This window comes from Nycticebus coucang, chromosome 5 (genome assembly GCF_027406575.1).
Source record: "Nycticebus coucang isolate mNycCou1 chromosome 5, mNycCou1.pri, whole genome shotgun sequence".
Taxonomy (NCBI): domain Eukaryota; kingdom Metazoa; phylum Chordata; class Mammalia; order Primates; family Lorisidae; genus Nycticebus; species Nycticebus coucang.
Window position 1 is genome coordinate 118,631,914 of NC_069784.1, and position 27,996 is coordinate 118,659,909.

The following is a 27,996-nucleotide window of genomic DNA, read 5'->3' on the forward strand; positions in this document are numbered from 1 at the left end:
CGGAGCGCAGAGCCCGGGGCAGCCGGAGGGCCGCGCAGAGCCGGGACAGCCGCACCTGAGCCCCCAGCTCCGGCCGGGGCACGGCTCGGGACGCGCCGGCGGACCGCTCAGGCTTGGGAGAGCGGCCCGAGCCCGCGGTGGGGTGGGGAGGAGGGTGGGTCGGGAGAGAAACCGGGGCCACCAGGGGCTGACCCAGTCCCGCCTCAGGCCAGCGAGGGCGAGGACCCGCGAGTCGCACCCCTTCACCCGTAGCTCCACCCGGCCCGGCCCAGAGCGCCCCAGCGCCAGCCCGCAGGCGGCCCGTGAGCGCTCAGCCCTTCTCGCTAACTCTCCCCAACTTCTCAGAAAGGAGGGACGCGCCGCCCACCTGCCCGCCCCCTCGCCCACGGGAGCGGAACTTGAACTCCGCCGCGCCCCGGGTCCACCTTGCGCCACCCTGAGCGCGGGCGGGACGCCCGGATGAACCCTCCAGAAACGAGGTGAAGCGGGGGCCGACCGCGGCCACGGCCTGGGTGCCAGCCGTCCCAGCGCCGGAGCCCGCAGCAGCAGAGCCGGGGAAAGTGGGAGCATGACCGTGCGGACTCCGGGGACCTCCGCGCAGTAATGTCAGCATGTAAGTCTCACCTCCCAGCCCAGAATTCCTTCCCATTTCACGTCTTTCTCTGTAGCCATTCCCTCTCCCTAGCCCCCCGGGTGATTTTGCCAGGACTTAACGTGCGCAGACGGAATAAACCGGTTTGCCTTCAGTCTGCCCCTGGAGGCGCAGTGGATGCAGCCAAACGGAGCTGTGACATGTGTGCGCGGCTTCCTTTTTTTTTTTCTTCCTCCAGCGAGGTAAACCTCACATTTGGGCGGTGTAAAGCATAATAAAAAGGGCAGGGCTTCAAGAATGGGGAAAACGTGTTTTCGATTCAAATTAAACAAGGAATAACCGGCAGCGCAGTCAGTCTAGGGGCCGTGCCCTGCCAAGAAAGCGCTCTCCGGATCCACACCTGGGAGCCTGGAAGGTGCAGGTATGCGGAGGGAATGTTGACTTTACACTTTGTCACCACTGACTGCAGAAGTTATTCTTGGATCTTCGGGATATTTGATTTCTTTTTTTAAGCGCGCAGAAAAAATGTTCTGAGTGTACTTTGTAGATTAAAAAGTAATTCAGAGTTATGCCGTTTAACGTGATAGGATCTGTAAGGGGACTTCTATAGAATTTTAAGTGGGGAGTTTGGAGAACTCTATGGAATTGCCTTCTTAACGGTGAGGTGCCACAGAGGGACCTCGCTGAAGGGTGGCCAACCACCTCCTGGCCTTACGGAATGGAAAAGGGGAAGATTGGGCTCCACGGGGACCAAGATTATTTTTGTGGCCACCTGAGAGGTTACTTTTTCTTGTAACATGTAATTTTCCTTCTGGTGTTTTATTTAATCTTGGGCAGACGCCCTGACGGACATTTTACCACTTCTACCACCTAGTGAACAAGAGTTTCTAGAAATGGATAATCACCCTTCCCCAACTCCTGGATCCTTTATCTGTATACATTTTCTTTCCGTTTAATAGCTGGAAAAAGACCTGCCCTTTAGTTAGAGCCTGTGCTTTCCTTCCTAGCTCCATCCTTCTCCCCCTTCCTCTCCTCCCCAACACACGTTTGTAAAATAGGAGAAAGGGTAGTACCCCCAAGCCCAGCACTCAGCATCTCTGTACCTTTTAGCCTGCGGTATAATTAGAAATAAACTCAATTTTACTTAAACTGCCTGTGAAATAATGAAAGAATTTCACACCTGTGAATTTTAAAGGCTCATTTATGCCAGTGGAATCAGGGAGCTATAACTTGAAAGAATTTATTTTGGAATACAGCCAACAGTTTCACATAAGACTTGTTCTTATGTGCAGGCGACACATTTCAAGTGAATATGAGTTTGTTTTCAACTTCAGTTACTCCAGAAAATATTGTAGGGTTTTCAACAGTAGATGTAGTCCAGCTTCCTTTCAGCTTTCCTAAATATTACTGTCTGATGAGAAAAAAAACATGTGACACCTAAAAATGTGAATGCCAGTTTTAAATATAAAAGATGTGAAACTGATCAACAGGTAAGTAAAAATATCCTGATTATGAAATTGTTATATAGTCCACTTGAATTCCTCATGATTAATCATGTCATAGTGTAAAGCGTGAGTGTTAAATCATGTAGAAAATAGAGTTGCATGCCTTGATTTGAGTTTTTAATTCAGGTATTTTGACTGAAGGCCTTTTCATTTCTTACAAGATTATAACTATATTTTTTCCCCCATTCTGTTTATAGTTCATATGGAATAGTTTAAGATGTTCTGATACTTTTTAGATATTGGTATGTTAGGAGGTATGGGAAAAAATGCCACCCTTCCCAAGATAAATATTCCTACTATCTTGTTTAAAAATGTTAGTGGGGAACGTAAGCTGTTTTATTTTTTTAAATCTTAAGAGATTGAAACACACAAATTATTTGAGTGTACTTTTTGCTTATTTGTGGAGAAAGAGTATTTGGATACTATTCTGATGTTATAGACTTTATAAATATATTTATATTGCTGACTACATATTTTTCATACCCTAAGAAATTTAATAGCATTAGTAAGACTTGCATTAATTGGGCTCTTGCTGCATGAAGCTACTGTTCCATTTATTGCTTATATAAATTACATGACATTGTGCTTTTCCACTGTCAATGGTGAATGAGGCTATTGTCTGCTGGCTTATGGGAAATATTAGAAGCCTGTAGTTTTACAGCCTAACTGGACACGTCACTCTGATTTCTGGAAATAATGATATGAAAGAGAATCAGTTTATATATTAAAAATGAACTAACAAACACTTCCTTAAACCTGACCATTTTTGTAACTGCCCATATACCTTACAGAGTTTACATTTCTGATGGGATGATTAAAAGTTTCTACAGACTACTCAGAATTTAGACTAAATAGAAAAAGGCTTTGTTCAATGTGTGTGGTATGTGTGGGCAAAGACTCTTTTAATTTTCATTTCTAGTTGGATGACATTACAGTGTGTGCTGGTTGACGGGGGCAATACCAGTTAGAGGATATATCAGTAGCGAGTAAAAATGCCAGTCCAACTTCAGCGTGGCTACCGGAGTATCATCTTATTCTCCTTCATAAGCATTACTCAAAATGGAAATTTTTGGAATGCCTTGAAAAAAACTTCATGATTCATTTATTTAAAACACAGCAAATGTAACAAGGGCTTAATATATTTAATATAGACTTGGTTAAAGAAATCACAAATAAGTAGGAGAAAATATTTACCTTGAAATAGGGAAACTATATAGATGACATGAACATGGCAGTTCAATTAATGGAAATCCAAATGAGACTCTATTTCTATCAAACTGGTAATGATTAAAGCAGTAATACTCAATAATGATGAGAGAGTTAAGGAATAAAAACAGGGATACACATTAGTCTAAGGTGCATGTACTTAAATTGTTTAGAAACAATTGAAATCTGGCAGTTTGCAAGAATTAAATAATATCAAAGAATGCTTGTATGCCCTTTTCAGATTTCCTGAGTTTCATTCATGGTGTGTACATGGGTGTGTAATTCCCAAGATTGACTTTTAATCTGTCCTAAGGACCAAGCCAGTTGTGCATGTTGCTGTTCAAGTAAGTTTTAAGATTTGTGCAGATCTGAAGACTAAATTAGTCTTTTTAAAGTGAAGGTGAACCCAACTTAATGAAAGATCATAAATTGAGTAATAGAAGAAAATAGCACTTTCTTTTTTATATATTGCTTTGTCTCAGGAACATGATCTTTATCCAGAAAAGAAACACTGTTACAAGCATAATTGAATTAAACCATAATTCTTTTTACTGTGAAAGAATTAGATATTCTTCTCTGCCACTCCCAAACCTCTTTATGAAAAGATTTGCAATAGAAACAGAGTTAGCAGATGGGGAAGGAAGTTAATTCTAACTTTGGGAAGTATTGATAGAATTAGAGTCTTATCAATTTCTCTACTTATTTCAAAATGTCTTCACTAATTTTTCTAAATTGTGACTTTGGGGAAACCACTAGGAGTAGAGAGGTGGAACATGGTAGGTTTTTAAGATTATTTCAGTGATGCAGGGTGATATTCACACTTAAAAATGGTGATAGGCACACTTAAAACAATTCCTATGAAAAGGTTAAATTTTAAAGCTTCCTGAAATAAGATTCAAGCATATTGTATTTTGTAGTTTTACAGATTAGAAAGAGGAACATGTTTCCAATGAGTCAGCTTGGTCTTCATGAAGGACAGCTGTATTGGAAGCCAGATGACATAAAGGATCTTTTGCCTCTGCCAGCATTGATTATGTAATCTTGGCCGAGGAGTTCAGTAGTTTTTTTCACCTGTTAGATGATCGGTTATGTTGCATAAATTTTAGATTCCTTCCAGATACAGAAGACTATGACTCTCTTATACTTAAAAATGTTTCTGCTCTTGTCAAGAGAAATTTGAGGTCATAATCAAAATGGTACAAGACTATTTTTCTTTTTTTTGGTAGTTTCTAAACCTTAGTAACCCTGTTTGGGATTTTCCATTCTTGTGAGAAAGTTATTTAAATCTCAGGGATGTGTCTTTGCTAAGTGATCCCCGGAGAAGACACACAGTACTTTCCTTCCTCTGTTCTATTCTTAATTTATTTGTTTCTGTTCTTCAGTAAACAGTAAAGTGGATGAAAGTTGCCATGCCATATGGTTTATGTTTGGGCATAAGTGCTTGCCTTGTCCTGGGTTTCTTTTCTGTCTGAAGTTACAGAGTCTTGAGACCTGGAATGTATCAGGCCATGGTTGTCTCTTGCAGCTACCTTTGGTAAAGTGATTTCAAGATTGAATATGGAGTCTCTAAATGTCAGAATGTTTTATAACAAAGGAGAAGTTGTGTGAATACATTAAACCAGTTTTGAGTGTAGCCAAGTACAAGAGCGTGCATCTCTGAGTATTACATGGAGATGACAAGAATTCAAGAGAAGACCACTGTTCACATATTGATAAAGGGGGTTTGTCATATGCCAAAAAGAGTAAGAATCTGGGAGTTCTCTTGAGCGGATCCCGCCTTCTGTTAATATCTATAAAGCTGACAGCCAGGTTTGATGTCTGCCCCCTTTTTTTGGTAGACCCCAGTTTCCTCCTTTGTGAAGTGAGGAGGCTCAATTACTTCATTGAGGCTTCATAGGAGGCTCAAAACTTCATCTTTGATCTTTAAAGCTCTAAACTTCTTTGGGTATAGGATTGTGTTTTTGTATTAGAAGCATACTCATTCATCCAGCATCAGTCGGAAATATGCCCATTCTTCCAGATAGATGAACTTTCTGTGACAGAAGTTTATCACCTACCATTATAAAGGCCCCTACTAAGGGCCATGCACTGTGATCTCCATTTCTTTTGGTGGGTAATAGCCTATTTACAGAAGAAGAAGTAGGCTCAGAGTTTAACAACTTGCCCCACAAACCACACAGTTAGTAGAGGAAACAGGATGTAAGTCAGTATCATTCTGGACTTCATGTCCGTTAATAATTAATAACTAATTAAAACATACTTCCCATTAGCAGTAAATTCTTTAAAACATATCCTCTATGCAACAAATACTCTTCACGTCTTAACCTTTTCCTAGTTTAGAATTTCCATCAGAAGAACTGCGTGATGCTGGAACTTCTGATTTGGTGAATATAAAAATGTGGTAAGATTTTCCGACACTACTTAAAATGTCTGTATTTGTAGAAGACATAAATAACCAATTTCATTTCTATTTCCAGGTGATCCCAGAAGTAGCCATAAAGTTAATTAATTGGTGTTGACACATGAGATTAAGCTTATGACCCATTCTTGTTTGAGCCTTTCCCTTTGATTTTACTGTGGACAAGAATGCTCACATTTGTATGAGAATGCCCAGGATGATAGGAACATTAATAATAGCTAATATTTACTGAGTACTTGCTGAGTGTCAGGCTCTGTTCTTAAAAGACGTTACCCTTCTTGATTCAGAAACTGACTAGATACATTGCTGTTTCTTATTTTATAGATAAGAAATAGGCACAAGATGATCATGTGTATTTTGCATAGTAACCTCTAAGTTGCAAATCAGATTTGTCACACTCTAACGCTGGTTCACTTCCCTACAACGTGGTTTCTTACAGTAAAAGAAAGATTCAAAATTCAGGCTGGAGGCCAGTTCAGGCATTATTTGATGCGTAATTTTGCTCATTCAAGTATTTCTCTGCCTACTATTCTGGTTTTCTGTTTAATATTATACATGTTTTTCTGTTTAATATTATACATGTTGGCCAGGTAAGCAACCTTCAGGCTTTCAAGAAGTTATTACTGGGATCATATACTATCTTATTAGTTGTCCCTCTTTTTAGAAATGATTCTCAATTACCACTTATAGGCAAAGTACCTCTTTCTTTGGAGATGTTAGGGCTCAAGCGGCTAAGGCACCAGCCACATACACCTGAGCTGGAAGGTTCGAATCCAGCCCCGGGCCCACCAAACAACAGTGATGGCTGCAACCAAAAAATTACCCAGGTGTTGTGGTGGGTGCCTGTAGTCCCAGCTACTTGGGAGGCAGAGGCAGGAGAATCACTTGAGCCCAGGAGTTGGAGAGTGCTGTGAGCTGTGATGCCACAGCACTCTACCCAGGGTGACAGCTTGAGGCTCTGTGTCAGTAAAAAAAAAAAAAAAAAAAGATTTCCTGAAGATTTTCTTTTGGCTACTCCCCCATCTTTCTGCCTCGTGACTGTCCTGGTCACCAGTCTATCATGGCCCCTTCTGGTTACTGATTTTTATAACTGTGTCCCCTTTTGCTGGCTTTCCTGGGTGGCTGGTGTTGACTCAAGGCAATGTATCATACCATTGTTTTGAGCCAGTATAATATAGATGTTCCTTTCTGAATCATTATTAAATATAAGTTTCAGGTTAAAGATGAGGCAATTTCGCAGAAAGGATTATTAGAGAGTTTTCAAAGCACCACCCTTCCATCTAATGTCATTTACTAGTTTCTATAATACTTGGTGTTTACTGGCCAATTAAAAATATTGATAGCCATTTTGATATATAAAGAATTTGACCTTTTTAGAATGCTAATGCTTCGACGGTTCATTTTAGAGGAAAGGAAAAAGTTTGGACAGTTTGGTTTTATTGTAGGTACAGTGGAATCTCTGTAAGTTGACCACCCACTGGTCAACATACAGAGGTGCTCAACATAAGGAACTGGGCCTGCTATACTGATACGTACATGTGGTGCATGTCTGGCCTGTGAAACTTATGTCAATTTAAGGGGGTGGCCAATGTAGGGATGTCATCAACCATGGAAGTTCTATTGTATTTCCATTTGTAAAGCAGTAAGTAGACATTAAAAGGAAAAATTTCCTTAAAGTCTGAATTTCTAGGAGATAATAGGGAAGTTAGCTACAAACATCCTTCTGCTATGCAGATGGACATAGGTCTGGTGAAGCTTAAAGCAAATGAATGAAGCAGAAATTGCTTCATTTTTTAATAAATGACATTTTCAGATGGTCTCAATATTTACCCACCTTTGCGCAGAAATCATTTGTTACGTACATTCTGAAAGGGAAGTTGCCACCAAGTGCCAAATAAAATGCATGGATTTTTTTCTTTCTTTCTTTCTTTTTTTTTTTTTTGCTAAAATGCTTGAAGAAGGTGATGGGATCATCATCTGTTTAGTTCCTTCTTTATTTGGAAGCAAGGCTGAAAAAGGTTTCTGTTTTCCAGCCGTGCTAGGAACCAACACTTTTTATTATTTTTCATAATTTACTGAATGTTGTTGCGTGTCCTTATTGCTACTTTTCTGTCCTTGCAGGATGTTTCATTCAGGTGGAATGTGGACCTGCCGTTGGAAATGGAAGCCCGGTCTTCTCTTCTTACTTACCTTATATGTTGTATGTGTTCCTCACTCAGGTAAGACTTTCACTTTCAAACCCCAGATTTAATAACGATTACATCATCTGTGGTATAAGTGTGCTGTTTACTTAAGTAAGCTGACTTTTAATTGTTACCTTTTTTTGGTCTGTTTCTCTCCAAGGGTTTTTTTTTCTTTCTGTGATTGCTCTATTCTTTCTGAATTCTGTGTGAATACCATTACTTTGATCATTGGTTTACTTTCTAATGAGCTTATTTCTTTCATCTTTGCTGTCTTTATTTATTTATTTAGCCCATATTGAGTGACGAGATAACTACATAAATGGCTTATAAAAAGCTGTAGCTGTTTCCTACACTATTGAATAAATATACAGACAGCACTTAGTTCTCCTTTCAAGTTTCATATAGTTATTTATAGAAAGTACAGATTTTGCTCTTTTCATTCATCCTGATTTTATTGGCTTGTTGCAGTATGAAATAGGAATTGGAAATGAAGCTTTTAGACTTTTTTTTTAACTTGGTTTTTAAAAGTTAATTATAATTATGGTGTTTTGGAATTAAAATACCCAGGTTTTATAATTACTTTTTTCCCTGAACTTTTACATAAGACTCTTTTGATTGTCTGAAACTAAATTTTCTATAAACCGGTAATTATGTAAACCAGCCAGTTGGAGGCTGGGGAATATGAATTATGTTTAAAAGCAAACTGTTTCTTCATTATCTGGTTTTATCACTGAACAAACTCTTTTAAGTCCATTCTGTTTTACTCTTTGTTTTCTCTTGGCCTATTTACATAGTTTATTTTCCTTCAGAGTAAAACTACAGTATCTAGAAAATCATTGTCCTTGAACTCGTATGTATTTATTATTTACAATTTAATCAAGATTTAGAAATTTCAGATTTATAATCTGTGTTATTACGAATAATATATTTAAAGAATCATGGAAATAGATTATCTTCTTTAACTGCTTATTCATGGATCAAGAAATTCAACCTGAATTTAATGTATAAACACATTTTTCCAAGCCATCAAGTATTTTAAGAGTTTCTGCTACTTACTTGGAAAAATCCCTGGCACTTCGTTAATAACTTCAAAACAAAACTGGTCTTTGAACAAGTTTTTGTATTTGTTAGACTTTCATTCTAAAGTCATTCTTTCTATTACTGAATTATTGCCAGGAAGTGGAAAGAAACTTACAAAGAGATTAGAAAATTCAACGTACATTGGATTTTATGATAGACTGTTGAACTATTTCTTAACTTTAATAAGTGATTTTCCCGGAATCAATTTTGCGATAGAAGATAAATGATGAGATTAAAGTTAGTTGAGGTCTCTTCACTTTCATTTTTGTTAGATCATACATTGTGTATTTTTAAGGCTTCTTCAAAGCGCCTCAGATTGGGACTTCTTATTCTGGATGTCAACATTTTAATGAGGGTGTGTGCATTCCTGCATTTTAATCACCGGCATAAATGAAATGAAACACATATAAAAAGGCTAATTAAAAGGCATCAACTGGACTGGGATGATGCTGAGGTAAAAGAAGCACCTGGGCACAAAATTTAAGGAGGCATTCATTCTCAGGGTCATGGGAATCAAAGTACTTAAAACCACACAAGGTTTTCCAGCTCTTTGTGCGCATCAAATCACATTTTGTGACAGGTAGTTTTTTGTGTTCACTCATCCAGCCTGAATATTTTCTAAATCATGACTAACTTAAAATACCAATACCTACCATGTGAATATCTGAATTCACTAAGACACTTTAGGGATTATAATCAGCGTTTTAACATAAAATTTTTGCTTCACAAGATAACTCAGCGCGTGGTTCCTTAGAATGAACTCACTGCCAATTAAAATAATGCATATTATAACTTTAGATATACGTAATATTTAAAATCTTGTTTTACATGTAAATAAAGTATAATAATGCTGTATTTTTGAAGATATTTAGTGCTTAATTGTGATGTTATACCTCTGTTTACACATTCATTGACTTTTTTTTTACTTCTCTGAATGACACTGAGATGATCTCAAGTCTAGTGGCTTTAAACGGCATCTTGATGCCAATGTCTCCTAGATCAGGGTCAAGCCTGGCCCCTTCCTGGACCCTAGAGTCACCTCTTGGGTTGCTGATCCTCACCTACCTTTGGATATATGCATGTATTAGGCCTTGAATTTCACATATGCAAACAGGACCCCTAGTTTCTACCTCTAGATTCCAAAATCTACTTCTCCCTTAATCCTTCCACCCTGTCTTTCTAAAATACTACTGTTTTCTCCCACTTGCAGTATTTTCTAGATACATGTAGCCTTTCTATTCCTTGGCCATGCCTTTCTGGTTTCCTGTTTTTCCCAGTCTGTTCATACTCATCCTTTTTAACACTCAGATCTCAGTTTAATTATTCCTTCCTCATCCTCCAAATTCAAAGTGGGCCCCACTGTTACGCTTTTATATCATGCTTAGTGATCATCTGTATAGATTTTGGTTGATCATTTGATATTAATGCTTTATAAATTTGACTATGATAGGTAGTTTGGGGGGGGTGGCAAACCTCTTTTGTTTTTTATTTTATTTTATTTTTTGCAGTTTTGGCTGAGGCCGGGCTTGAACCCACCACCCCTGGTATATGGGGCCAGTGCCCTACTCCTTGAGCCACAGGCGCTGCCCGAATATTAAGACTGACTCTTAATTAAAATGGTTAAAAATTAGCATCCTGTGGTTCAATTTGGGTATTATTCATAGTTTAACCCATATAATAGAATTGTAATATTAAGTTTTCTAGTTGATAAATTAACATCTGTACTTTCATGGGACAATCATAGAACAAATAATGTACAAGGTTGTGCCCTTCCAGATTTTAAAGAGTAATGTATACAACAACTCACTGTCTCTTAACAAGTAATGAATATAACTTTTCATAAGAAGTACAACAAAGGCTCAGTGCCAAAGCTCAGTGGTTAGGGCGCTGGCCACATGCACCAGAGCTGGTGGGTTTGAACTTGACCGGGGCCTGCTACACAACAATGACAACTATAAGAAAAAAATAGCTGGGTGTTGTGGTGGGCGCCTGTACTTCCAGCTACTTGGGAGGCTGAGGCAATAGAATTGCTCACACCCAAGAGTTTGAGGTTGCTGTGAGCTGTGATGCCACAGCCCTCTACCAAGGGCGACATAGTGACACTCTGTCTCAAAACAAACCAAAACAATTATTTAAGGAGTGCTGTAAAGGTGCACATTAAAACAACAAAATGTGATTGTTGTCAAGTGTAGTACCCATTACCTTGACAACATCTAGAAAATTTGGTGGGTATCCAGTCTAATCAAACTTGTTGAGAACAGTAACAATGTTGGCTTTATCTTTTGGGAAAGTAATTGAGTAAAATGTTTTAAAAATTAAGAATGTGTACACTCTTTGGGATGGCACTCCCCTGTGTAGGCATTTATATAAATAAAAACACATAATAAATATGTCTCAGTATGTGAACTGTTGCATTGAAATAGCAAATAATTAGAAAAGACTAATTGTTGAAGAACAGGGGAATATATAAATTATTTTATATTCATACCAAGAAATACCATGTAACCTTTCAAAATAGTGTGGTTGGAATATGCCTAACTGGCTTGCTAAGCTGTCGGTGGTAATAATGTTAAATTAAAAAGGAAGTCATGGAGCAATATCAAATTATCTTAGATCTGTAATAGATAGTATGACATAACGGGCATGAATTATGTATATATGATTGTATAAGACTCTATAAACATTAATAAAACATGGAATGATATAGACCAGAATTCTACAGTGGGTTATCTCAGAGGTTTAATTTGCAGAAAGAGGGGGGAAGATGATGGAATGTTACACGCCTCTGAATTTTTGGCCTTGTTATAGTGATCATGTGTTACTTTAATAATCTGCAAAAAAAAAAAAAAACCCTGATGAACTTTATAAGTTTTTTTTTTTTTTTTTTTTTTTTGGAAAAAGCCATGTTTAAAAAGTGACCAAAGAAGTTGTTGAAGTATATGAATATTAAAGTTTTCTGTTAGACACTTAACTGTTACTCTGGCTCTTTTTTCACTTGATAAGAATCTCTAAAAGGTGTTGAGAAGATACATGATGGGTGGAAAGTTCAAATAATGACTTCTTGTTAATGTGGTGTGACACCCCATGACTCTGAAGATGAATGATATCTCGAGTAGACAGAGGGTTCTGGCTTTGAGTAGAGTGGGAAGTCTACAGCCCAGAGCCAATAAATTCCTAAGCAACCTGGAGCCTGTTTCCACACAGTCTTACTCATGAGCACTGAGGGAGGAGCCTCCCTTCTGTCCTGAAACATCAGTGATATCAGATTGTTTCAAAACTGAGTGTTAGTCTGATATTTATGAGACATCAACAGCTAAAAGGGGAAATATTTCTGAAAGTACAATCTGGTCTGAATAATGTACTTTCTAACCTAGAGCACATCGTGGTTCTGGTAGGCAGGTGATTGGGAAGAAAGAGTCGTGTACTTTATTTTGTTGTGTTAATTTTTCCCATGATCATAGAATGAGCAATTACTATGTAGCATCAATTATTATACATACATTCCAACCTATATTTAAGTATTAAATAAGTATACCTAATGTATTTTTATATTTGATCAAAAGGCTTTTAAATGGCTGCTGGAAAAATAAACTTTTTATAAGTCTGCAAAAAAAAAAATTTAGCCATTTTAGTATTATATGTACTAAAAATTATTTAGTGTATCCTACAGGTCATACATAAGTCTCTAACTGTGCAAACTATTTTGCATACAATCGTGAATGTGCTGTGTTGTTTCAATCAAGGTCAAGTTACTACAAATTACTGTCTCAAGCTTTCAGACAAAGGACTGTTGTCCCATTTCAGACCTCAGATTAAAAAGAGGCAATCTGATTGAATACATGAAACCTAGAAAGTTTTATGTAGCTGTTTCTTTGAGGCATCTTTCTAGATAATTTCCTCTGAATTGGATGATCTGAATTTGACATAGTTAAATATGAAACTCCACATGAGGGAGTTGTAAAGTCAAGTCTATGACTCCATTCATTTGTGTCTGCTACGACATCCTTGCTTTTGTGTATCAATTTTTTAAAAAGTAAAAATCACGCTGAATTTAAAAACATAACTGATTTATGTTCACTTTAAAGTAGTGAAGTCAGAAGGAGTAGGATAATTGAATGTTAGATATGTGGAGAGCAGTCATTTGAAAGTGATAACAGACTTATTCCAGGTGTCTCAGAGAGCTAGGACTAGTGTGTGGATACTGTTAAGTATCAAATTACTCTCCTAGTAATTGGTTGCCAAAAAAAAATAAAATCACTGTCCTTCAGCTTCCCTATCACTGGCAATTGAGACATGAAGGAATCTTAACATTAAGGTTTTTGCTCTAGAAACCTTGAAGGCTTTAATCATGGGGGGAGAGAGAGAGACAGAGAGAGAGAGAAGTAGTCTTTTTTTTTTTTAATGGACACGTAGTTTTAATTGTTTTACCTCACCTGTGTGTATTTCCTTTCAATTTTAGCAGCTGTTTTTTTTTTTTTTTTTTTTTTTTTTTATTGTACTAGGAGTAGAGATTGGGCAGGTAACTTTCTTGGACAAGATAAACCTGAGAACTCTAGATTTTAATAGGTGTGTATCAATTCTGAGACTTTAGCAGGTAGAAAATTTTCTACCACTTTTAAGTGACTAATTCTCTAAAGGTTTTCTTCTTCTTTTTTCTTCTTTTTTTGAGGCAAGTTCTCACTCTGCTACCTGGGCTGTAGTATATTGGCATCATCATAACTCACTTGCAACTTCCAGCTCCAGGGGTGGATGCAGCCCTTCTGCCTCAGTCTCCTCAGTAGCTGGGACTACAGGTGCATGCCACCCCTGTGTCCACAGCTAATTTTCTTTTTAAATCTTTTGTAGAGATGGGGTCTTGCTATGGTGCTCTGGTTGTTCTTGAACTTCTGGCCTCAAGCAATCCTCCCACTTCTGCCTCCCAAAGTGCTGGGAACAACCACGCCCAGCAAAGACATTTTTTAAAGTTTTCAACAAATAGAATATGTATTTTGGCACTAGTCTTATTAAAGTTGCAATATCCGGCTTGGCACCTGTAGCTAGGGCGCCAGCCACATACACCGGGGCTTGGCGGGTTCAAACCCAGTCCGGGCCTGCTAAACAACAATGACAACTACAACTACAGCCAAAAACTAACTGGGTATTGTGGTGAGTGTCTGTAGTCCTAGCTACCTGGGAGACTGACGCAAAAGAATCGCTTAAGCCCAAGAGTTTGAGGTTGCTGTGAGCTGTGATGCTACGGCACTCTATCGAGGGCGACATTGTGAGACTCTGTCTCAAAAAAAAAAAAAGTTGCAATATTGTAGTGTTCAGTAAGTAAAAAGTGTGGAAAAGAACAAAATGGAGATAAACCAGAGAGAATAAAACCCAAAGGTAGGGCAGCACCTGTGGCTCAAGGAGTAGGGTGCTGGCACCATATACCAGAGATGGTGGGTTCAAGCCTGGCCCCGGCCAAGAACTGCGAAAAAAAAAAAAAAGGTATTCCATATTTAATGAATAAATATATTTTATAGGGTGGGGCATCAAGGGGAGTAAAGTTTGGAGGTTAAATGAGAAAAATATGCAAATCCTACAGTGAACATGAAGTCACATACACATCCTTTTTCCTCCATTGAACTAAGATGATTAAACATCTGAAAAGAAAACAAAGTCAGTTGCCAACACATGGGTGGTAACTGTTACCAGTTCGGGTTAACCGTGACCATCTACTGAGAAAATACACTCAGGAATAAAGGAGCCCCGTTGGGGCTGTTTTTATCATTTTTTGATTAAGACTAATCATTAAAAATATTTGCAAACTTTTGAATCAGATCCTTTCTCAGAAAAATAGTTTGAATTATGATGAATTTCTATCAAAATACCTTGGTTTATAGTCATTCCTAAACCAGCTTCATCTTAAATTTGCGATTTAGAAATGCTATGCTTTTTTAAAAATTAAAAATTTTCCTGCAATAAATCAACTGTTATGAGTCAAAAAGTATGCCTTCCTCTAATACATTCTCCTCCAAGTTCGGTGCTGCCAGTTTAGATAGAAGAAAACAGCATTTTCACTAGAGCCCAGAAGATGGATTGTGTCAACCCATTTAAAAATCAGAATCTTTCTTCTTATTAACTATCAAATTACACTAGTCACTATTACTGGTTTGGGGAAAGATATAAGAATGAGCAAAGCTCATAATTTTTGCAAATCCCCGACAGAAGAATCTTTTTAGAAGATTTTTTACTTGGTCAAAATTTAGAGTAAAGAGTATTATGGAAGTAAAATATAGATCTGAAAAAGAAAATACCTTGGAAATATTAATCACTATTTTTATACACATTCACCATTGTTTTCTTCTGTTCTTCCTTTGTTTGTGTGTTTTATGCCTTATATATATGCCCAGAAATACAGTATTATGTACAACTAATACTGGCCACTACTGAATGTAAGTGATGGTTTTAAGGGATTAGTGGCTTAATTGAGCAGAATTTTAAGAAAGAGAATGAGAGTTTCTGATTATACCAATTTCAGTAGCTGCAATAATCATGCTATGAAGGCTAGACACTTAGACATAATTTGCCTCAGTGTTGGTTTTTTTTTTTTTGGTTGGTTGGTTTGGTTTTTAGAGAAGATGAACTCCAAACATGTACACTAAGATTATAGAAATATACCCCTATGCCCTTTTTCTGAGTTTGCTTCATCAGACTGTATACACCAGTTATCTCTTAGCTGGGTCATCAGAGGTCAATATAGGCGTTAGTATTTTACTTGGTCTGTTAATCTCATCTGTCTTTAGAATGGTAACCTGAAAATCTGTTGCTTGCATGAAGCTCATGACCATAACATTTTTGTTTGAGTGCTTCTGAAAACTTGATATTTCTAGACAACAGGGCTGTGGTTTTTCTCTTAGAGCCTTTGCCAGGTTGATATAGGGTGTGTGTGTATCTCAGACTGTTTCCAAAATCCTGGTTATGTGAAGCTAACTCATGTTCCTTAATGTTACGAAGTTTTAGATGGGGAGACTGATACAAGAAAAATACGGGATGAGTGTGATATGTGATTTAGTACAATTGCAGATACTTCATATGACATCTAGTGACAACAGATGAGATCTCAGAAGAGTTCTTATGGAGTAATGTTAAAACTGCCGAGCGGAGTGGCTTCATGTCTGTAATCCTAGCACTTTGGGCGGGTAGATTGCTTGATCTCACAGGTTGGAGACCAGCCTGAGCCAGAGTGAGACCTCGTCTTGAAAATAGCTTGTGGTGGGCACCTGTAGTCCCAGCTACTCAGGAGGCTCAGGCAAGAGAATGGCTTGAGCCCAAGAGTTTGAGGTAGCTGTGAGCTATGACACTACAGCACTCTACCCAGGGGGACAAAGTGAGACTTTGTCTCAAATAAATAAATAAAGAAAGAAAGAAAAGAAAAGAAAAAACCAAAACAAAACGAAAAAACCCTGCATCTTCTAGCAGGGCAATGAACAAAATATTTAAAGACTGGTATGACTTTGTCTTTGACCATCTGAACAGATTTCCCTGCCATCAGATTGAATGGTTAGTTGTAAAACTGGTGCAGCCATTGGAGTGGTGAGTCAGCCCTGATGATACCAGAAGGTGGTGAATGGGGATGGGGATGGAGAAGGGTGATCTAGGCAGAGAATGGGGCAAGGGCAAGGACAAATGCACAGATGCATTGAAAATGACTTTGAAGGAGCATACTACTTATTACTAGAATAAAAGGTCTGTAGAGGAGGGTAAGGAATGAAGCTCTACAGGTTAAGTGGGAGGCCAGCCTGGAGGATATCATGCTGAATGAGGACTTCCAGCCCAGTGAGCCCTAATTCAGTGTGATAAGTATAGTTGAACATGAATGCTCAAGGTTAAGAACTTCCCTGGGGCTGTGGTTGGGTTACTCAGTGACACAATTGATTTTTGTTAATCCAGTCTGCAGCTTTATGCTTTCTTTTTTCTGTCATACTGTTGTGCTTCAGAAATGGCAGTTTAGTTTCCTCATTAGTGAACAGCATTGATAGATACATCTTGAAAAGTTGGAGAAAGTAACAGCACTTCTTCAGGCACCTTTGATGCCTTCTCTTTCTTGTTCACACCCATGTTTAGATGTGATCACGCCTTGCAGAATTTAGATTGGAAATACCTCCTTTGCCTTTATAACTTTCACCTCCAAGGCTATCATCTCTTCTGGGTATATGTAAGAGCTTCTAAGTAATCTCTCCGTATCCAGTGTTTCTGATAAACCACAGTTAGAATCATGTCTCAGCCCTGATTCAGTTTCCTTGAGGGTTCTTTTTGCCCACAGAAAGGAGTCCATATCCTTAGCCTATTTTCCCGTAGCTTTATAATGTTCTATCAAATCCCTGCCAAATAGTAGGGTATCAATTAAATATTTAATGATGGTAGAAATTAAAGAATTTATATATTTTTTGCTTAGCAAAATTAGGGTTGCCATAGATATTTACTTATTTAAGAGAAGAAATTCGTGGTTAGCCTAGGTACAATGTTGACTTTCAAAAGAACGAGTGAGTCAGCCCTTTTGTCTTTGTGGAAGACTAGCTATTTGGAAGAGGAAATTTCATAAAACTTTACCATAATTATTTGTGCCGAAAGGAGCAAGTGGTCACTCTAAATGAGTATAATAGAATAGTTTCTTTTTAAAATAAGAAAAGTTACTCCCCCCAGGAACTGAGATTTTCATGGAAATACTTTAAGTGCTAATCTCATCACTATTTAGATGTACATTCCTTTTTATATCTATTTTTGTTGAAAATAGAAGAAATTGATTACCATCTTAAAATTCTTTCAGCTTTGATTCTAGCAAAATCAGGCTGAGATTTATTGGAAGTGATTACATTGGATGGCTGATTTCTGTTTTTCTGGAGGCATAACTCAGTTGTCACTTGATCAAAAATTAGCTTCAGTTCTTATTAGATGAACGTGGTACTCCAGTAAGTCGAGAAGGGATCCTGTGAATTGATTTGCTATTTTATATCCTTTTCTTTCTCTAAATAAAAAGCATAAGAAGTTATCTTCAGAAATCTTATACATTTCAAAATATCTATCAAGCTTTTTCAAACTCTTTGACTAGTAGGTACCTTTGGATAACAACACATAATTGACTTTCATCACAAAAAGAGTTATGGTGATTAAATATGAAATACAAGCTAACTGTCCACCAAGAGGGGATTCGTTTTATGGTATATTTACATTATGAAAGGTAGATACATCCCTACCTTTATTTTTTCAGCTGTTTCGTGAAATGGGCTAAAGATTAATATGTACTTAAAAAGAGCAGACGTAAAACTGTGAATAGCATGGTTCTTGAAACAATAGTCTGAGTTAAAAAAAAATAAATGAAATACAGCAAGATTACAATCATTGTGCTCTTAAGATTCAGCTATTTCCTTTTTCATCATATCTCCATGTTTCCAGCAATAAGCGTACATTGATTTCATAATAATATAAAACTCAATGCATACTGTTTTTATGATTTGGATATGGATAGGATGATAACACTACTTGATTTGATCTGTATATACCCACATGCAGTGCATACACACAATGCTTATAGATTACATATATATGCAGAATTCCCTAATCTGTTACTAGAAGTTATGATGCAAAAAACTGATTGGAATAGTGATAATCTTGCCCTGAAAACTGGATATACCACTTCATCTCTTTGGTGAAGATATGGTACAACTGGAACTTTCAATATTTCAGGAGCAAGTCTGAAATTGTACTGTTTGGAAAACAGCTCAATAGTTTTATAAAGTTATATGTGTCTATCTATACACATGGCTAACCCATGCTTTAATAATCCTATGATTGGGTATTTTACCAAAAGGAATGAAAACATTTATCCACAAAAATATTTATATAAGAATTTTATAAAATCTTATTCATATTATTAATAGTCCCAAAGGAAAAATTCCACATGTGTTATTAACATATAAATGGATAACATATAAATGGATAAACAGATTTTGGTATTCATAATATAGAATATTTCTCAGCAAAAAAGCAACGAACTACTGATACATGCCACAGTATAAATGGCGAGCTCTCAAACATGTTGAACAAAGACGGGGACATAGAGTAGAGTATTTTATGATTCTGTTTCTATGGAGATATGGACTAGGGGCAACCAAGTGAGAGTAATAAAAATAAGAACACTTGTTGCCTTCAGGGAGCAACTTACTGGAAGGAGGCATAGTAAAATACACTATGCTGATGGAAATATTCCAAATTTTGATTGGAATGTAATTACCCAGGGATATATATACTTATCAAAACTCATCAAGAGGGCACTTAACATTTTATGTATATTATACCTTAATGAAAATAATCTCATGTAAATACTGGCAGTAGTTTTAGGACACAATAGAATTCCAGTGCCCCCACAGCTATAGGGATTTTACTGGCTAAATCAAGAATTCAGTAATAGCTTTCTAAAACACAACTTTTTTGTTATATTTGCTGAAGTATTTTTGACCAGCAAGAAAGGAATAGTTAATTTTGCTATATTTGTATTCGTTATATTTACTCAGATGTTTTCAGTAGTTAAGATTTTTTTTTTTGAAAGTGATGAGAACCCATTTATGCAAAGATAAACACTTTGCCTAGCTCAAGTATAAGCTTCCACCTCACCTTTCTGTAGCCTCTACACACATTTGAAAGTTTGGGTCATTAGACATCTGCCTGGTAGCTGTTTTCCTTGATGGCTTCTGTCCTGCATTTACTGAAAACAAATTCAGCCATAAGCAAATCGTTTTTATGATAGTTATATTTTTGATACATATACTGGATTTCAGTTTTTAACTAGGACCCTATGTCTCCTATGGGAGACTTTTTGATATTTTTGGCTTGTCACCATTAATAAAACTTAAAGATTAAATAATGAGTGGCTCAGGAACTCACTCTGTTGCCATGATTCTGCGCATATTTGTCCTTTTGTTTGTTTTTCTTTAACAGTGGTTTATTGTTTATTTACTGTAAAGTGATTTGTCCTTTTTTCACAAACTCATCATGTTTTTAAAAAACTCCACAAATCTCTTTGTAAATTTTGATTGGTCATCAAATACAAAGCATGAACCAGAAAGTGAATTTCAATCAAACACTTGGCAATTCTGACTTAGCAGAGATGCCCCACCTGGTGAGTGGTTGTTAAGGGGTTATTTTTTAGTGACATGAGAGGGTAGGTGGGTAAGTAGTGAGTTGAAAGCTTCCGTCAAGACAGTCTCATTTCTGAAGAAACACCTGCTATAACTGTGCCCCTGCACAAATATTGCTTTTTTTTTTTTGCCTTTGAAGAGTGTAATGAGAATGGGGCTATTGATGGAAGCCAAATAATAAGACCCACAATCATCAACTGTTAATATTAAGATCCCAGGTGACTCATAGGTTATATAAAAAAAAACTGGATAATTTGAGGAAGTATTATATATGATTCAGTAAATCCAAAAGGTGAAAAGTGGTATCATTTTGAGCTTCAATAAGTGTTACAAGGAGAGACTCAACTTTTTATGTCTTAAAGTTGAAGCTCATTCCCAAGTTTCATGCAAATTTAAAATTAAGCTGATTTAGCAGAAATTTCGCTATGCAGGACCTGTGTTAGTAGTCATTCAGTCATGCACCACATAAAAGTCATTTTGGTCAATGATGGACCGCATGTACAGTGGTGGTCCCCTAAGGTTATAGTCACATCACTTAAATGATAAATAAACATTCTGGGAAATGCATTGTTAGAGTATACGTACATAAGCCTAGATGATAGCGCCTACTGCACACTGGGCTACAAACCTATAAACACATTACTGTAGGCAACTGTGACACGGTGGTAGGTATTTACATATCTAATCATAGAAAAGGGGCAATAAAAATATGATAGTGTAACATTATGGTGCTACCATCATACATGTGGTCCACAGACAGAAATGTTGTTATGGTGCTGCCCTTGTATCTTTTATATTGTACTTTTATTGAAGATTAGTTAGAAGAACTCATAGACCTCTGGGAGCAATCTAAGCTCTTCTTCAATCTAAGCTGCTTTTTCCTGGCTTCAGTGTATTGATATCACTTTTCCCACAGACATCTCTGACACCTAATCCATTGTTAGATGTGGTAGCAATTCTTGTACTGCAGACCTGTATTTTTTTAATGTCCTTCATTCTAATGCAGACCATCATTGTCTCTTGCATCAGCTTTTGTAATAACAGAAAAACCAGTGCTGTTGCTTCCTGTCTTTCTCTGCAATCTGGCAACAAACAACTTTGATATGGACATTTCTTAAAGTTTAATTTGCTCAGAAACTTCAAAGAGCTTTCAGTTGCTTAAGTAAAGCAGAGCCTTTATTGATTGACATTTAAAGTCCTTCATCATAGGTCCTCAACCAGTACTTTCTAAGCCATTCTGCTACTTATACTTAATCTAAGAAATAAGGGAATTGAGAAACTTTTTTTTCTCTGACATTCTATGAACTTCTCAGCCTCTGAGTCACTTCTTCAACCTAAAATTCCTTTCCTTTTCTTTGCTACCTAATAAAGTGCTTCCTCATTTCCAGACCCATCTGAAATGTTTCAACATACAGGGAGCATTTAAATTAAGCCTAGAAAGATAAGTAGTTTTTTCTTCTTCATTTTTGTGTGTATGCATACCCATGTAAACATCTTTTGCGTAGCATTTTACAGACAGAAAGGGAGCAGCAAAGTCTTTTCTAAATCTTCATTTTTTCCCTCTCTCTGCTTTGAATTCTGTAATGATTTGTACTTATTCTTTGTTTTGTGGCCATATTTTGTTTTATCAATATATATGCATTTTCTGTTTATGTTATCTTTAATTTTATATTCACAAAAGCAATAGAGTATAGATAACTGCAATAAAAATGAATTAAAGTGTGTTACTTAAAGGGAGGCATTTGTATTTAGGGTAACCCATTCACTCTACATAGATGATATGAAGGACAGGGAAGCTGTGTTGTAAGCAGATAGAACAAGGCACAACCATGCATTTCAGTTATATTGGGAGCGTATTTACTTAAAGGACTCAGAATGCTGTAAATCCTACTGGTTCATTGTTCATTTTCATCATTTTGTCTCTGTTGATGTATACCTAAAATTTCATAGAACCTAAGAAAATTTTCACAAACAGTTCATAACATAAGGACCCTGGACTTATAGACAACATGTCTAAAAGGCCATGGAGTTTACTTCTGTCTTCACTTGGTTGAACAAACACAGTGGTAGGTAGGTTTATGCTCCAGCGTATTCCTCCACTGTAATCCACCTTCTTCCCCTTCCCATAGGATAGGAGGAGACATGCAAGGGTGTCCAACCTGTGGTCTGTGGGCCACATGCATATTATTTGAGGACGGTTTTGCTTATCTGTGGTGAGAGATGTCTCAAAAAAAGTATGCAAAGACTTTTTTGTTTTTAAATTTTTGCTCTTCAGCTTTTGTTAGTGTTCGTGATTTGTGGTTACTATGTGGCTCAAAACAACTTTTATTCTTCCAGTATATGGCAGAGGAGGAAAAAGCTTTAGGCACTCCTGTAGAGCTTCCACCCAGCTCCACCTTCCTTTTCTTTACATATCCCGGGAGGCTCGTAGCTTAGCAGAGTCTTGGGCTGAGGCTCCAACATATTAAGTGGACTTGGGATTTGGAGCTGCTATTAATTTTATTTTTGCCATGTTATGAGTTGGCCTGGGATTTTAACTGAATTTTATAATGTTACTTCCCTGGGAAAAAGAACTCTAAAATTTATATAGCTGACTTGGAACTTATTATTTTTTTTGCAACATAACAAGTTTGTACATTTTAGACTTGTGATTTTTGAATTTTTAAAGACTAAATATTTATAAATTCATTGTATCTCTGTCCTATTCTTTAGAATTGGAATACCTGTATTCCAATTGTAGTTGTATTCAGGGAATATTGAGAAACATGATACAGTGTTTCACACTTTTTATAATTTATCTGATATACTTCCAATTTAAATAAGTACTTGTAGATTTTAAAAAGGGAGTCATCTCTCTCATAATTAATTTATTTATACTAAAATTAAATGCTGATGTTTTATTTTTAAAAATAGTTTATGCTAGATTCATCCAGAAACATGATAATGTACTTTTGACTAATTACTGGAAGATTTACCTAAGAAAATAATTTAATGGAATCAAGTTTCACCTGTAAAGATGTTTGTTCAATACTATGTATGGGAGAAAAATTAAACATCAAAATTTCATTAATACAGAATAATTTTATGAATTATGCCAAAGTGATCACAGTTACAATGTAAAAATACACATAGGTTTAATATGATGAATAAAATGTCAATACCAAATATTAGGTAGACTATATAAAATATGCATGAATAGGGATGACTGGGCTTAGTATACGAGCTTTAAAAGTCTTTAAAATAATTCTTGATACCCTAACCCTAACCCTAATAATCAAGAATTATTTTAAAGACTTGATTTGAAAGAAGTTGCTTCTGGAGCAAGAACGCAGTCATATTTCAAGCTATGCATCAAAAGAATTCAAAACATGAGTTTCTGTTTCTGTGAACTCCCTCCTAACAAAAAATAGTTATTCTTAGTAAGTGACTCCAGTTGTGTTTCCATTTCTGGTCATTGCTTCAAAATTGTGAATTTTCAAAATCCCCATACAAAAAGAAATGTATATTAAAAAATTAGCTAAAATTTTACATAGATAATTGACATATCTCATTGGAACTGATTATTTACAATATACAACGTGATCAGGATTTTTCAGATTCTCGGAGTTTTCTCTTTTTATTTGGTCTGGAATATGGTTCGAGATGGGTGTCAGGCTGAATGCTGACTATTTTTACAGAACAGAGTTGTTTTGTTCTTATGTACCCCTTGACTGTTCGCTGTTCTTTTAAATTAATGATGCAAGAACAAACTCATTCTATGAGACTGAGATCATCGGTTATCGAAACTTCGTTATTAGGTGGAGATAGGACCTCATAGCTGAAGTGATCACAGAAGCAGCTGCAGAAAGGGCCGTACAGTCACGCTGAGAGACAGTTAAGGGTGTATGTGTGTGGAAGGGGGTGGGTGGTTAGTTGGCTGTGAATCCTTTCTGTCGACTTATGGGATTTGGATCTGCATACATTTGCTTTTTATTTAAAAATCTTTCCACTTTAAGAATCATTTTTATATTCATTGAAATAGCTCATCCTTTCAGAAACTGATAGCATCCAGAAAAATCTTAATATACTGTTTAGTGATTCAGTATCAAATCATGGGTATTGTGAAAGTATAATTCCTCATCCTGATCTGATTATGAAAAAGACTAGCATCCTATTTTGCTCTTATACTTTGTGGGATATTTATACTTTATTAATTAAGTTGTTTTCAGTTGTAATGTAATTGCCAATGAGATATTATGACTTTTCCAAAAATGTTTTAATTTTTAAAGCCTCAGGAAATAAAGGATGAGGTAGATGAACCATAACTTCAACTTAAGTAATGATAAAAAGAGAAAAAGAGTAATTTGCTAGTTTTTAAAAATCTAAATAAGTCTTCGAGGACTAGAAGGAGCTAGAAATACCATAAAAGCAACTTTCTATGTAAAGTGGAAAATTTCCTTATGCAAATTAATCAAACAGTGTTCACCCTTTATGTTAGGAAATATTTTTCTTAACACACAATGAAAATCAGCACTAGTAGTGTCTGTCAACCAATCCTAATCGAATGGATTAACAAATTGTGGTGTATGTATACTATGGAATACTATGCAGCCATTAGAAGATGGAGACTTTACCTCTTTTATGTTTACGTATGCATACCGTGGAATACTATGCAGCCATTAAAAAGATGGAGACTTTACCTCTTTTATGTTTACGTATGCATACCGTGGAATACTATGCAGCCATTAAAAAGATGGAGACTTTACCTCTTTTATGTTTACGTATGCATACCGTGGAATACTATGCAGCCATTAAAAAGATGGAGACTTTACCTCTTTTATGTTTACATGGATGGAGCTGGAACATATTCTTCTTACTCAAGTATCTCAAGAATGGAAGAAAAAATGTCCAAAGTACTCAGTACCATTATGAAACCAATATATAATCACCTACACTTTCATACAAATGAAAAAACACAATTATAGCCTGAAAGAAGGAGAGAAGAGGAGGGGGAGGGGAGGGGAGTGGGGTGGCTGAGTGAAGGGAGGGCAATCGGTGGGACCTCACCTATTATGCATATTGCAAGGGTACATGTCAAATATATTAAGAGTAGAGTATAAATGTTTAAATACAACAGTTAAGTGAGGTGAAGGCTATGTTAACCAGTTTGATGTAAACATTCCAAATTTTATATAAAATCAGCACATTGTACCCCGTAAATGTAGAAATGTACACAGTTATGATCTAATAAAAAAAATCAGCACTGGGCGGTGCCTGTGGCTCAAGGGGTAGGGCGCCGGTCCCATATGCCGGAGGTGGCGGGTTCAAACCCAGCCCCGGCCAAAAAAAAAAAAATCAGCACTAGTAAGAAACAGATTTTAATTAATATAGACATAGAGTAAGCTTCCAAGGCTGAGCACTGTTACTTAATTTATTTTGAAGATAAGCTAGGTATTTATGGGAATATGCATTATTTTTTCTGTAACTTGTATAACACAGGCACTCTTTTACCTGCACCTGGTATGAATGTTAAGAACTGGTTACCTGGGTGGGGCTGTGGTTGAGTAAGTAGGGTGCTGGCCCCATATACAGAGGGTGGCAGGTTCAAACCCAACCCAGGCCAAACAGCAACAAAAAAATAGCCGGGCGTTATGGCAGGCGCCTGTAGTCCCAGCTACTCAGGAGGCTGAGGCAAGAGAATTGCCTAGGCCCAAGAGCTGGAAGTTGCTGTGAGCTATGATGTCACGACACCCTACCGAGAGCGACAAACTGAGACTCTGTCTCTAAAAGAAAAGAAAAAAAAAAAGAACTGGTTACCTTTGATCTCTCCTTCTATTTCTCTTCTTTCTTTGCAAGATCATCATGTAACTAGTCTCTATTCGTCTTGTTCAGAAATCATTTATTTCTATAAGGTAAGCTTTTTCCTAATTTTCCCACTGAATTCCCTCCCATTTCCTCCTCTAACTCATTAGAAAGTTTTTGAGCTAAACTATGTCTCCAATCATGTCTCCTTATAATGATTAATAACCATAAATGTGGTAAAACTTAATTTTTGTGAAAGAAAACAAAAATCTTTCACTTTGAGATGAAGTCAAAGTTAATCAGAATCACAGTAATTCTACTTTATTTTGTGTATTATTTCTTGGTGTATAAAATATGTTTATTTTATAACCTAAGCAAATTTTACACACACACACACCCCGAAAAAGAGGGAAGGGAATCATTTTTCTCATGTTAGATGAGGGGACTGAATTTAGTAATAATGAAGGGACAACTATATAGAATAAGAAGAACACAATCTGCCTCCTAGTCCCTAATCATTGTGCAAAGGTTTTGAATTTCCCTATACCTTCATGTGCTTCTGCTTTTCTGATTAATTTTTTTCATCTTGATAACCAGGAGTCAGAATATGTTTTTTAGACCTAACAGTAATTGTCGTCACCACAATTTCTTCCATTACGTTTCAGTTATGAGTATCTGAGAATTTCCGAGTGAAGTTTTATACCAGTGATTTATAAAGTCCAGTCTCTCTGATCTTGGGACCAGCAGTAGAGTGACACCCTGGAATTTCATCCAAATGCAAATTCCTGGGCTCTATCCCAAACTACTGAGTCCAAAGTCTGGGATGGGGTGGGAGCCCAGCTTTTCAAAAGTTCTCCTGTGACATGAATGTAAGCTAAAGTTGGAGAATCACTGTTTTAAACTATTAATCACTGCAATTGAAATTCGAGTTAATTATTCTTTAATTTTTATCCTGCATGACCTAAAAAGCCTATCCGATATTTATAATATTTTTCTTACCATGAGAGTGGAGAGTGTAATAGTTCACTATGTGGGCTCTGAAGGAAAACTGAGTTGGAATACTGGTTTTATTACTTACATGTTGTATAGGCCCAGGCAGAGTTCTGTGTGAGATGAAGCTATGATACTTCCTACCTTGCAGGGTCTTTGTGATAACAAAATCAGTGAAATATTAGCTGTAATTGTCATTATTCAGCGTAGTGAATTGCACAGTGAATAATGAGGTAAATGTTTTTCTGGAAAACAATATTTTAAGTTTCAACCAAAGACCTCAAAAATGAACTTTTGATTTATTTATTTATTTTTGAGACAGAGTCTTATTTTGTCGCCCTCGGTAGAGTGCCATGGTGTTACAGCTCACAGCAACCTCCAACTTTTTTGGGCTTAAACGATTCTCTTGCCTCAGCCTCCCGAGTAGCTGGGACTACAGGTGCCTGCCACAACGCCCAGCTATTTTTTGCTGTGGTTGCCACTGCTGTTTTAGCTGGCCGGGGCTGGGTTTGAACCCGCCACCCTCAGTATATGGGGCTGGCACCCTGAGCCATAGGCACCGCCCTGAACTTTTGATTTACCCCGTTTCCCCGAAAATAAGACAGCATCTTATTTTAAGGTGTGCTCCCAAAGATGCGCTAGGTCTTATTTTCAGGGGACGTCTTATCTTTCCTGTAAGTAGGTCTTATTTTCAGAAGATGTCTTATTTTCGGGGAAACAGGGTAAAAGACTTTCTAGGTGTAGCATGTAGTATTCGTGGCTCATTACCCAGTTTTGTGTTTTCCTTTCTGAATGTTTTTTGCTGTTTCATCTTAATAAATAATTTATTCATAACTTAAAGTTGCCATAAAGAGAACATGTATGCAAAAAAAAATTGAAGATGATAGTTTCTGACTTTGTCTCTAATATTTTCTTTTTTAAAAGGGAGGAAAACAATTGTATACGTATCATCCACCTTCTGCAACTTTTATCTACTTTTGTTAACTACGAGATGATTTAAGATCCTTACTAGAAAGAAAAGAAATTCTCACAAGGCGAACTTAAGATAAACTTCTAGTGTTTCCTTCTTATTTGA

The 27,996-nt window shown here is 36.8% G+C and overlaps 1 protein-coding gene across 5 annotated transcripts in view; it reads left to right on the top strand.

Moving 5' to 3' along the window:
• The first annotated feature begins 459 nt into the window (after positions 1 to 459).
• The window catches only part of ADGRG6 (adhesion G protein-coupled receptor G6), a 148,943-nt gene continuing 121,406 nt past the window's right edge, over positions 460 to 27,996 (top strand). For 2 of the 5 annotated variants that reach the window (XM_053591183.1, XM_053591187.1), the window contains exons 1-2: positions 460 to 613; positions 7,844 to 7,941. In XM_053591183.1, the coding sequence (XP_053447158.1) occupies positions 612 to 613; positions 7,844 to 7,941 (100 nt within the window). In that variant the 5' untranslated portion in view covers positions 460 to 611. Of the gene's footprint in view, positions 614 to 851; positions 1,014 to 7,843; positions 7,942 to 27,996 lie in introns of those variants that run through there. The other 3 variants (XM_053591185.1, XM_053591188.1, XM_053591184.1) reach the window with 2 other exon arrangements.